General features: G+C 37.4%; 1 protein-coding gene across 8 annotated transcripts in view; it reads right to left on the minus strand.

Annotated features, from left to right (window-relative positions):
• DLC1 (DLC1 Rho GTPase activating protein) overlaps positions 1-13,147 on the minus strand; it is a 514,092-nt gene that overhangs the window by 404,097 nt on the left and 96,848 nt on the right. For all 8 annotated transcript variants that reach the window (XM_078445401.2, XM_060653097.3, XM_060653095.3 and 5 more), the window contains one exon: positions 4,146-5,287. In XM_078445401.2, the coding sequence (XP_078301527.2) occupies positions 4,146-5,162 (1,017 nt within the window). In that variant the 5' untranslated portion in view covers positions 5,163-5,287. The remainder of the gene's footprint in view (positions 1-4,145; positions 5,288-13,147) is intronic.

The raw sequence follows: 13,147 nt of genomic DNA on the forward strand, positions 1-13,147 counted from the left end.
CACCACCTAACATACAGGAGCCTGTTTATTCCTTTCACCACAGGCCATGATGTACTGGAATAAATTTGTTAGAGTGTTGTTCCTCGACATATTTAATGGTATGGGTGATAATATAAAATTTCTCCTTATTCTTTGATAATAGAATTTTTAGCAGACGCCTGCTTACCCAGAATGCAGACTCCATTTCTCAGCCCTTATTGCTAGGTATGCCCATGTAACTAAACTCTAGCACATGAAATGTGGGAGAAAAAGAAGTGTGCACCTTCTGGGTCCTGCCTTTACACGGGACTGTGGCCACCCCTGCACTCCCTCCTTTTCCCACCGACTTGACTCTCAATAAGGGCTCAAGGTGGTAGAACAGTTAGATGGAAATGGTCTGGGGCTGTGAAAACATAGAGGCTACATATTGGTCCAGTACTGTTTATACCAAATTATTATGTGTATGTGAGAAAAAGATGTTAGATTTAAGCCACTTTTATGCTGGTTTTCTATGACAGCAGTCAAAACTACAGCAAAAATGATACAGTTTAGTTTACTGGCTCAGACGTGAGATTTTTGTTCGAATGTGGAATCAGGTGTCTTCTCAAGGTTCAGATCATTTTTGCATTATATTCTGGAGTTTATATCGCTTTGTAATATGGATTATATTTTGTGTGAGCAAATAAAACTATGTTCATACATTTATATAACTATTACGGCTATGCAAAACTTTGGGAACTATTTAAATAGTCTCTAGAGAAGACTAAATGTTGGACTCTCTTTAATTAGCTAACCACCATCAAGAACAAATACACTAGTTCTTTAAAAAAGTCTAACCTCAAGCCTTTCCTTACATATTTTCCATCTTCACATCTCATTTGGTTTAAAGAGACCACTTCTTAGAGTGTCTCCCTCCTCCAGATTTCTGTGGAATTTGTCTCTGAGAGTTGCCCTGAACCAGCTGCCTTACCCCAAAGACTTACCCACACCCTATAAATGCTGGTCATATGCCACATGACCTTCTGACTCATTTGCCAATGTCTGCTCCTAATCTACTTGGTTTTCCTTTGATTTCATTGGCTTCACTTTAATTATATATTTCATCATATTTAGGAGAATTATTAGCTTAAAAGATTGATATTTATATACACTACAAATGTAGCCCTCTCCATTTGGGACGCTTAATAAATACATGTGTAGCCATCCTTGGATGGCCAGAGATAACATTGGAAAGCAACAACAACAAAAAAAATACAGCATGCAAAACAGTGAATGCCCGCCAAGATTTATAGATTTCAAGAAGTGATAATGTATATGTAACATACAATTATATCTCTAGTATAATGCTATTTCAGTACATTCTGAGGATTACTCTTAGAAGCTCTACTTGAGTTTTATTTTTTTACAAGTCTTAGAGCCTTGATTATATCCTGACCGCCCCCCCCAAAAAAAATCATGCTCATAAATTCAGTGAAGGATTTGGCTCACTCATATGACCATCAGATAATAAGCTGATTAAAGTTCTCTAAAAATTTATTAGCTTATATTCTACTTCACCTTTACATGCACTAATCTTAAAGCTGTCACCATGGCTGACAAATAGTTTTAAAGATACAGACAATTAAGCAAATTCTTTTTCGCATCTGGTCCCTGACACCTTAGACATGAAAATGTGGCTTGTGTGTCTCCCCAAAAGGCTTATCTGTTTTAAATGATGTGCACTGGTATTATGAATGGAGTAGTTGACTAGAATTCTTGTTGACATTTTGAAAAACTTTATACATACTTGTTTCTATTTCATAGAAGTAATGATAGTCATAATAACTATATAAAGGTCATTTTGTGCCATGCAGAACATGTTCCAAATACTTTATATATCTAGTGCTATTTTGCTTTTGTACTTCTGTTCATTGTATGCATTTCATCCATATTTCTAACACCTTTTATAACAATTATATAGGGGAAAAGGTGAAAATCCCCTGCTTCTATACTTTTAATTCCATTCTTTCAAAATAACTGCTATTAATAATTTTGTGCCTAGATAGCCAGGATTTTGCACAGTCTTATTTAACCACATAGAGAGGTTTATACCCCCGTTCCTATTTGTATTTATATTTTTATCTATAATATACAAATTTTGTCATATAAGGTCGGTATGTGCTACACATCCAGGTCTGCCCCTGCCTTTTGCCAGATGTGCTGTATCATGAGATCATTCAGTTAGTGTACATGGATCTCCCTCTATCTTTTAATGGCTGCATAGCATTCCAAAGTATAGACAAACAATAATTAAGCATTCCTTATTGATGGAAATTTACATTATTTTTTTGTCAGTAACATACAATACAACGATAAACATTTCTGCACATTTATGAGTTTGCTTTACTATTGTCCTTGGTAAAGCTCTAAAATGGTAAATTGCCAATTCAAAGGCATTTTAATACTCATTCACTATTGAACAGAACAGAAATTCCTACAGACTTTGGTTATAGAGGTTTCTCCCATAATGATGCTTATCCAGAGTAAAGTCCAAACTTGAAATTTTGCATTTAATCTGTTTATTACAAAGCATCCCGAAGGAATTGTAGAGTCAAAGCAAATATTCCACCAGACGAGGCCATAACACTTTGAGATAATGACATGCTTAAAATAGAATATTTAAGTTAGAACTTGTAAATAGGTTATAATTACATCTCTCCTAATGTAACCATGCTATAGTGACATGTCCAAGAGAAAATTCTTTCCAGCATTCTTACTATTGATATAAATGTCCAAGTGGTGAGCATATGTTTCTGGAATGTTTAATGTTTGTCAGCAGTTGGGCAGGGTTTGTCTTATTTTAGGGGAGCTATGTCATAGGTCGATTAATAATTTCTTATGTCATTATCACATTCCCAGCAGATTTGATAGGATATAGGACATTTCTGGAAAAGTGACCTGAGCATGCCAATCATAACAACTTTATGCAGCATTAATATTTCAATGCGATGTATAAAGAAAGAAGAGTTTGCCAGAAACACAGAATGCTCTGTTGTCATAGAGTTTGAGCATACTGATCGTTGGCTGTCAAGTCTTTGACTTCATTTAAACTAATTTATGACACGTTACTGATCTAGTTTGTTAGCAAAACCACAGTTTGTGGAAACCGGACTTTGTTTTTTCTTTTTTCTTTTTTTCCCCCACAAAGAGTTAGAGATTGTTTTCTTTCCTCATTGTACATAGTTCCAGTTGAACATTGGTTTTGTATGAGGAGAAGTGCCATTATAGATTAATATTATATCAAAAGAGGAGGAAAGATGTTGTCCAGTCCACAGGGAGTTTTCAATGCCAATGACCACGTTGCATTTATAGAAGAAATTATATTTGTATTTACATCAGGATAGTAAACCACTACATTGTGGGAAGAATTTGGGGAAAATCCTAAGGATAAGACAAATTTTGGCCAAGAGTCTACTAGCTAAGCCATGCTTCAAATAACTCCACTCCAATCTTTGCTTCTCTCACTTGGAAACTTCTAAGGGGATTGTGGCATCTACAGGAGTAAAGGAGACTCACCATAAAAAGTAATTTCAGCTATTGGTTCTTTTTGGTTCAGAATTAAAGAAAAGTTGATACACCTAATGATAGCAAATGTGCCAGGGTATTATTTTTATAAACATATTTGGGGGTAGGGCATACTGTTGTCTTTGGAGATGTAAAAGGGTCATTTTTAACGTGTGATTCATACCACTTTAATTATGATAAAATATACTTTTTGAAGGGCAAAAGAAGTAAGTCCAAATAACTGACATTAAATAAAGAAAGTGTTATTACTTTCTTTCTAAAAATTAGGGAACACTCATCAGCTAGGCCTTGAACTAGGAGCTATCTGGTGGCTATTTAATTCCAACTAAGGAAAGTGAAACCAATTCTGTCTTCAACACAATTCCAAAGAGCATAGTTCACAAACTATGATAAATACTATTAGTGAAATGAATAGGTTATTATATTCTAATTTTTACATATTCTGATGTTCCCCCCAAGAAGATAATCCTTGAGTTATACAGCTACACTATAGGGCAAAAGAAACATCTACATATCTCTTTAACCCTAGCAAAATAATAAGTGATAGAAACAAGGGTATTTATAAAATTCCAAAAACCAGATAATCTGCGCATGTGCCTTACCTTTCTTTTGCGAAGTCTGACCGGATTATCTGTGGGTTCCTGGGTGGCCAGAGTCTCCTTTAAGTGTAAACACCGCATGCCATCTTCTGAGTTGACCTTTGGAAGACATTTGTTTTGATGTTCTAAGAAACCACTCTTCTCGAGGCCATTTTCAGCTGACATTCCATCAGGGCAGGAAGGAGGTTGCAGAAGGCAGCTTCCAGAATCTGCTTTTAATAATGGCAGTCCTCTGCCCTTGTGAGGAATAGCTAAGAACTCATCCTGTACTACACCGCAGGTGTTTCTTTCATGTTCATCTTTAGGGAAGTCAAGTTTTCTTCGTTGCTGAGCAATTACAGCCGAATTAAGCAATTGCTTCTCAGGCACAATATCTTTCACATGTGAAGAGTCACATGCATTTGTTTTGGATGCATCTTTTACTTCACTTAAGCTTATATCATTACAAAGCTCCAGGCTTTTACTTGTAGTGTCAACAGGTTGTTTCCCCCTCTTTTCTTCTACCAGTGCCAAGTCAGCTCCGCCAGCCATTTCCCAGGAGTTACTTTGGTTACCTTCCATGACGGGCAGTGTCTTTACTAAGGAGCCTGCTCCTCTGATAGTATGTTGGTCTGATATCTTATGTCCTTGCGTAGTTAAAATTTGTTTATCATCTGTAACATACGGCTCGGGATCGGGATCCTCATCAGACACGTGCACTAGTGTTTCCGTGCTGGCTTCCAGAGAAAGAAACTGATCTTCACCTTCGGGGCTGTCATTTTCATCCACCTCCTTTGAAATGTGACCCATTGGCCTCCCAGGAAAGTCTCTCAGCTCTGAGCCATGGCAGCAGTCTGGCAGTGAAACACACTTCTCTTTGCGATCCACATTTAAAGTTGCATCTTTTTCCATACTTGCCTGGGAGCTGTCAGCTACTAGTCCATGATGGCATGCTGGGTTACAATCATCGGAATTAAAAGGCTGCCCCATCCATTGGGTCACATGTTCTTCCCAGCTTCTCTTTCTGATAGCTACAGACATGTCATCGTAGTTTGACAACAGACTGAGAGATACGTTCCATGTGACGCGGAAGGAGATGGAACTTGAGGAGACATTACGTCATATGCGCGGACCGAAGAAGAGAGTGAATTTTATCATTTTGCCACCTATGAAAAAAATTTAAAAATTTATATATAGTTTAGGATAATCATTCTAGAGTCAACATGTGTCTTGGAAAAGAGAGCGCTTAATCTGTGCTATGAAAGATTAAGTAAGGGAATTTACAAAGCTTCTTTCCATAGATTTAATGATGTTATTTCTTTAAGAAGTAGCCTAATATTAGAAGAAAACTTCACATTTAATATTTCTGGTCAAAAAACGTTGACAGCATTTGAAAGGCAGGTGGATCGACTGACCTATAAATGAATGAAGACGTAAGTCCTGAGTGTTTGACACTCCATTAAGGACATATTTGCCTTGCAGTACTTAATAGAAATCACCAGAAGAAACTTGTTACTCTAGCTTACATACTTTCCTGCTTTACTTTTGTGAACCCAAGTTCTTCCAGAAATCTATTTGTTGTTCGGTTTGAATTGCAGCAATGGCCACCAGGAGCTGCTCGTGCAAAACGTGAGCTACAGAGACAGCCTGTGTAATGGACTAGTCTGTGAAAGAGCTAATACAGAGGCCAAACTACCAGGACGTATTTACTCCAGGGAGTGACTAACAAACATGGAATAATCTGGTTTAGCTCCTATTAACACATAATTCATAAGAAAATGGAACACAGACCACTGGCCATGCCTTAGGATAAATACATTTACAGTCATGCTATTACTGCTACTACTAGGTGGCAAGCTCATTTTGTTGAGACGTTAAATAACTTGCCCAAGGTAATACATCCAGGAAGCACGCCAGGATTTACACTAGGCCCAGGTTCTAAGGCCCAAATTTAGATAGCCAACAAACTTTACTGTCTCCGTGGCATGAGATTCTACCTGTACCCCTTCCCTCCACATACATTTAGTATGTATAAAATCTAAACTCCTCAGGCAGGAACTCAGAGAACCAAAAAGAAGATGTGAGCATGATAAAACAGTGGGTACAATTCTTCAGAAACTTCGGTCTCTTTCTTTTTGGCTTCCAAGGAGTTTCGTTTGTATACTTCTATTAGACTTTAGCCATAAAAATTTCAGTAAACCAGAAAACCAGGCATAAGATAGGGTAGGATATAAATACATTCCAGGTTTCCATCTCCTTTTTGCCTTGAATTATTCAAACCCCTTAGTTCAAGGAAACAGATTATCCCAATGTAAACTGAACTTTGCAAAAATGACTAATCCAAATGTTGCCCCAAAATGAAACCAAATTATTGGACCATAAAAGAAAAATCCCATTCAAAAGGTAGACACTTCCATTTTTTCCTCCACACAAGAACTGTCAGCACATAACATGGATTGGCTTATTGATTTCAGCCATAAACAAGATTAACTACTACACTGGTTTTGGGTCACTTCAGTCTATTGAAAAGGATTCTGAGTCCCTACCAAAAACTTCAAGCTATTCTGACTAAGCACTTGCCAGAAAGGTAAATATTCCCATCCTGTGAAGACCAGCAGACTTATTAAGGAATGTACTAGAATTTGGTACCCTAGCCTGACCAAATATCTTTCTGGATACTATCTGGTTCTCTCAAAGGCCTGTGACCATTTGAAAATGGTCAGCATGCACATTTTCCATGTTGGCATTCATTTTGCACTCAAAAGAAAATATAAAGTCCCTGAATTCCATGCATAAGTCATTATAGTGTGGGAGGCTACGGAAAGTGGAAAAAACGCATAGATGCAGGCCAGAAAATTTCTGCTTTCGTGGGCAAATTTGGGTTGTAATAGGGCGGTTCTGTTTTAGATGCTTTCTTTTCTTTATTTTTATCCAGTGTAGAAAGAGCAGGCTAACTTAAGAAATGCAAAGTGGTATTACTGTGTCATTCCTAAACCACATTTACATTTAAGTTGAGACTAAATTCTGAATTCGTTTCTTTTCCTAAAAAGAAATTGAGTTTTATTAACTCCTTGGGGGACAGATTACATAAAAATTTTGCCCCTAGGACCTTATCATAATATTAATTTATTTCACTTAACCTTGGCAAATAGGTAAGTGTTTTTATAATGTCAAAGGAAGATAGTTCAACAAGTTCTGAGGCCATCTAGTTGCGAGAAGAGATTGTAAATTAGGTAGACTGAACACAAAACATTAACTCCTGTCCTGCGAATCTAGGTTCTTTGGACATTTCCAAATCATTCTTGTGAATGTACGGTGTCTATATATTTTTAAGACATAAAATTTCATAATTATCATTATGACCATCATCACTACATTTTGAGTGCTCATTCCATATCCTACAGTCTGATAGATTTTTTAAAAATTTCTCTCTCCAGACTTTCTTATTCACACTTCCTATTTAAATTCTAAGATTTATAGCTATAATCTGCCTCTACGATCTAAAGGCTGAACAGAGTATTAAGAAAAAGTAGTGTTGGATTATTATCAATTGCATCTGAGCATACTGACCTCATTTTCTAAGTCATCTGAATTGACTGGAACCCATCCTATAGATGGAGAAGTCTTTGTAAAAGACCTGATTTTCCCCATCAGCCTCCTCAGCAGGCTGCTTTCCTTAAAATGATATTTCTAAATACTAGTTATTTTGCAAATTTCTATTTAATATTTTTTGTAATCTTTTTTGTGCAATTCCATTCAGAATGAGCTCAGCAGCTGAGGATTTGGATGAAGGATCTGGAAAAGTATAGGTCATTGCAGGGTGTTGATTTTATGAAGTGAATTTCCATGGGGATTTTTCACTTCTTAAATGCATGTGTTCAAACACCACTGCATTAATATTACAAGAGATTCTATGTACTTCTAATTATGTAACCATTTGGAAAATGTTTGTAAAATGTCCAAATTTGCTTTTTGTGATATTAGTGCATAGGGTGTTTAGACACAATTAATTTCAGATTTATTATTTGAGCTAATTTTGTAACACTTAACCATTCCTTGACATAAGCATTTTATGCCATACAGTATTTTAAAGTTAAATATAATTTTTTTATCATTTTCGAGAGAGGGAGAGAACATGTATAGGTTGGGGAGGCAGATGGGGGGAGGGAGGGAGAGAGAAGGAGGAAGAAAGAGAGAGAGAGAGAGAGAGAGAGAGAGAGAGAGAGAAATACCAAGCAGGCTCCACACTCACCATGGAGCCCGATGTGGGGCTTGATCCCATGGCCCTGAGATCATGACCTGAGCAAAAATTGGGAGTCAGACACTCAACAAACTGAGCCATCCAGGTGCCCTGAAGTTAAACATTATTACACTAAACAATAACAACAATTGGAGACCTTCTAGTTTGAGAATCACTGACCTATATCTGATATCAAATGATCATGTTCTCCTTTGTACCTGCTTCTGAAATAAACACACCCTATGTATTTTGGCCTGGCAATTGTCCTTAGAAAAGAAGAACCTGATGATAATCACCATTGCTCATTCTATAGCCTGGGAGAAGGTGATGCAAATAAGGCACTTGTATCTGAAATCAAGGGTGCAGCATTGAGGAACTGACAGCAAAGCTACCTGGACAAGTCTTCAGTACCTGTTTATTTAGTGCCCAGGGGCCACAGACATCCCGCTAAACATTGAGAATATAAACCTAAATAATATATTCTACCTTTCCTAAAGGAACTTAACAATTTTATGGAAGAAACTCACGTAAAGAAAAAAAAATAAGTCCTCTCATGGCCACAGATACCATGTAAAGTTTAACATAAAACAGAAGGTCATCAGTTTCTCCCTCCCTGCGCGCCTACCTTCCTTCCTTCCTTCCTTCCTTCCTTCCTTCCTTCCTTCCCTCTTCCCTCCCTCCCTCCCTTTCCTGTCCCTTCCTCCCTCCCTCCTTTCCTCCCTTCCTCCTTTTCCCCTTCCTTCCTCCTCTCTTCTCTTCCTCCCTCCCTCCCTCACTTCTTCCCTTCCTTCTTTCCTTATAAATAGTGAGTGGTATGGGGATGGTGTAAATGTTGGATAGGGCTTCTAGAGGAGAAAACTAGAGGAATAAGGCCCTCTGTAGTAAATTTCCTGCCTCCACAACATCCAGATCAAATGCGAGCTGAGGTTCAGAGTTTCACTATTCTAGAATCACCTCCTTCAAAAAGATAGCAGGGGCGACAATAAACTCCAGAGAATTACTAACAACTTGAAAACCCATTTGTCATCGTGGAGGGGAACCGCATTTCTCAGGTGCATTCAGAGAAAATTGAGGGGAGAGATTTAACAAATTTGTTTTCAGAAAATTTTGCAGACCCAGGTCTTCAGACACAAGGGAATTCATAAAGTATGCAGTACTACAAGGAATAAAAATAGACCACAACAGAAAACATTATTGTGAAATTTCAGAGCTTTAGAGTTAAGCAAATGCACATACATGTTATCAGAGAGAGAAAAGAGATTATATATTATGTATTGGGAATCTCAGTGGTGTTGGATTTCTTAACAGAAAAACTGGAAACAAGACAGGCAAATATATCTTCAAAATTCTGATGAGAAATTATTTCTACCATAAAATTATATGAGGAGACTTAAAATATGTCCCCCCTCTTCTCAAGAAGCTACTGTAGGGATAGTTCCACCTAAATAAGAGAATAAATAAAGTGGAAAAGACACGGCAACAAGGGAGTCAGAAATTCAACACAAAGATCAGGGAATGGAATTTTCAGGGTGAAATTTATGTAGCAGGCCTAGCAAGCAATCATTTCAAATAAATCCCAAAGTTCTCTACAAGAGATGACTCTAAGGAAAAAACATGGATATAATACATTATATGAGGTATGTGACCACATTGAGAGGGTTTTATAATAAAGTCAGCCAATTTAGGTGGAAGAATTAGTAATAATTACACAGAAAACTAGAAAAATCAGTTATTACCTCCAGGAAAAAGAGATTTAAAGGAAAAGAAATATAGTACACTACTTGGCTTAGCTGTGAATTTTTTGCGTGGCCAAAATAATGCAAGCAGTAAATACTGACTTAATAAAAAATTATGAAACCACTATTTTTTGAAACATAGCATTTTTGTAGGGGATGGGGTTAGAGATGCTGGGAAGAATAGTCTCAGAGAGCTAACTCTTTATTTCCCAAAATAGGAAGTTAACAGATAATGTCTAAAATGGAAAAAAGAAATAGTATAATCATGTTGTTTAGAAATATGGAGGTAATAGGAGAAATAGCTAAAAACAATTAAATTGTTATGATTCGATGTGTTATTTGCTTGAAATAAAGAAAAATTTCTGAATCTCTAAAGCATGTTAAATAATAATCTAAATTTTAATATGTTCCAGAGCAGTGATTTTTTTTAAATTTTTAAATGTTTATATTTTAGAGAGAGAGAGAGAGAGAGAGAGAGAGAGAACGTGAATGGGGGAGGGGCAGAGGGAGAGGGGGACAGAAGATCCTAAGTGAGCCCTCTGCTGACAGCAGAAAGCCTGATGCAGGGCTCGAACTCACAAACCATGAGATCACGACCTGAGCAGAAGTCGAACGCTTAACCAACTGAGCCACTTAGGTGCCCCAACGTTTGTTGATTTTTGAGAGAAAGACAGATACAGTGGGAGCAGGAGAGGGGTAGAGAGGCAGACACAAAATCCAAAGCAGGCTCCAGGCTCTGAGATGTCAGCACAGAGCCCAATGTGGGGCTCAAACCCATGAACCACGAGATCATGGCCTGAGCTGAAGTCAGACGCTTAACGAACCGAGCCACCTAGGCTCCTCGAGAGCAGTGATTTTGAGTTGATAGGTAAATATGATTGCAGTTCCTCTACAACACATCCAATAGGGCCAAACTATTCCCTGTATTCCCTTCCCCAGTCACAATACTACCCCCTCACAATTACACATATATCTTCTTTCATTCCTTTAGCACAATAAAGGTGCCAGTTTGGGTATTTATTTTGGGCCAATAATGTCATGTAGTTTTCTGTAAGATTCTTAGGTGGTATTTTTTTAATGACTTCTTCCTCCTTTGACTCTTTTTTTATAATTTTTTTTTTTTTTTTTTTTTTTTTTTTTTTTAGAGAGAGAGAGAGAGACAGAGTGCAACAGGGGAGGGCAGAGAGAAAGGAAGACACAGAATCCAAAGCAGGCTCCATGCTCCGAGATGTCAGCACAGAGCCTGATGCGGGGCTCAAACTCAAACCATGAGATCATGACCTGAGCCAAAAATCGGACGCTTAACTGACTGAGCCACCCAGGCGTTCCTTCCTTTGACCCTTTTAGGAACGTCTGCCATTCAGGACAGATATTCTTGGTAATCCTCTCAGCTATAGCTCTCTAAAATGTTATCTGAACAGAAGTTTTAAGATACAGAAAACAAGAAGCGCCTGGGTGGCTCAGTTGGTTAAGTGTTCAACTCTTGATCTTGGGTCAGGTCATGATCTCACGGTTCACGAGTTCTAGCCCCACATCCAGCTCTGTGCCGACAGCATGGAGCCTGCTTGGGATATTCTCTCTCTCTCTCTCTCTCTGCCCCTGCCCCACTTGTGCATGCATGCACGCTCTCTCTCTCAAAATAAATAAAAAACATTTAACAAATCTTTAAAATTAAAAAATAAAAAATAAGATATAGAAAATAAGCTGCACATAACCTGAACTGAGTAACTGCATATGAAAAGAGGAATTCTTCATTACACTATTTGGCAACTTCTCCTGGACATCTCATTCATAGTACTTAGAAAATGACAACTTTCCTGATTCAACCCCTTAAATGTGGGTATCTCATTTTATCCTTTCAGAAACAAATGACGTATATAGGCATACATATATGCACATATATAAACAAAAATTTTTAAATTTTAAAATGTATGTATACACACACACACACACACACACACACACATGCATGCACACATGATTGACTTCTGGGTCATTTTTAAATCCCTTCACACAGATTCTATGTATTTACTAGAAACTAAAGACATAATACAACTGCCGCTTTCTCTTTATTTTTCTACTTTTTCTTTAAATGTCCACAGTTGCTTCTGGTTTCCCTTAGGGTCTTTCATATTAATTACTTACCCCATGTTAAATTGTAGGTCATGTTGTCCTTCTAGAACTTTTTTTAAAACATATATAAGAGTAATATCTACCATATAGCATATTCTCAGCCATTATGGGAAAGAAGAGAAGAAATGAGGGGAATACCCTTTTAATTAAAAGTAGTTTCAACTCTCTAAAATGTACTCTTTAAAGATAAAGAATGCATCTGAACCAAGAAAAGAACATTGCTACATTGACCTACTTTGTTGCTAATATAAGGGTCAAGTCTGTGAAATGGAGTGACTGGGAATCTGAAGATCCTATCACGATTTCAAATCTTCATGTCTCTGAGCCTACTTTCAGGGAGTCACATTTGCAACTAGTAAATGCCCCCAAACCACTTACAAACTGAATTAGACAATTAGAACAGAAGCAACAACACAGACATGATCACAACTTAATAGAGTTTTTCACTTGTAGGCTCATTAATTTCAAAGTAAATATTGATTACAGTGAGAATTTGCAGAGGCCAAAACAAAATTCATTTTCTTGATGAGGCTGTCAAGGAACAAATTATCTAGCAAACCAAGTGGTGCACATTTGGGCATCTTCCTACTGCTCTCCAACTCAATGATAACATGAAGAGGAATGCTTTTCATTGCCAAACTGATGTCTCATATTCAAGATGCTTAGGAGCAGTAAGAAAGCGTAGGCAGATATGACTCTTCTTAATTCCTTCATGTAAATGCATGAACAAAAAGCCAAAAAAGATACCACGTTTTAAAAAAGCATTTCTATGACTCTAGTCAGGGGTTGGGGTAGCCAGATTTTAGTAAAAGATAATTAGCGCTTTTCCTTTAAAATATTCATTCTGTCTGATCCAAATCTGACAGGGCTAGTAATAGACTGTGGGAGAGAGAGATCTTTAATAATATGATGTGTGA

Source organism: Panthera onca, chromosome B1, assembly GCF_046562875.1.
Source record: "Panthera onca isolate mPanOnc1 chromosome B1, mPanOnc1 haplotype 2, whole genome shotgun sequence".
Classification (NCBI taxonomy): domain Eukaryota; kingdom Metazoa; phylum Chordata; class Mammalia; order Carnivora; family Felidae; genus Panthera; species Panthera onca.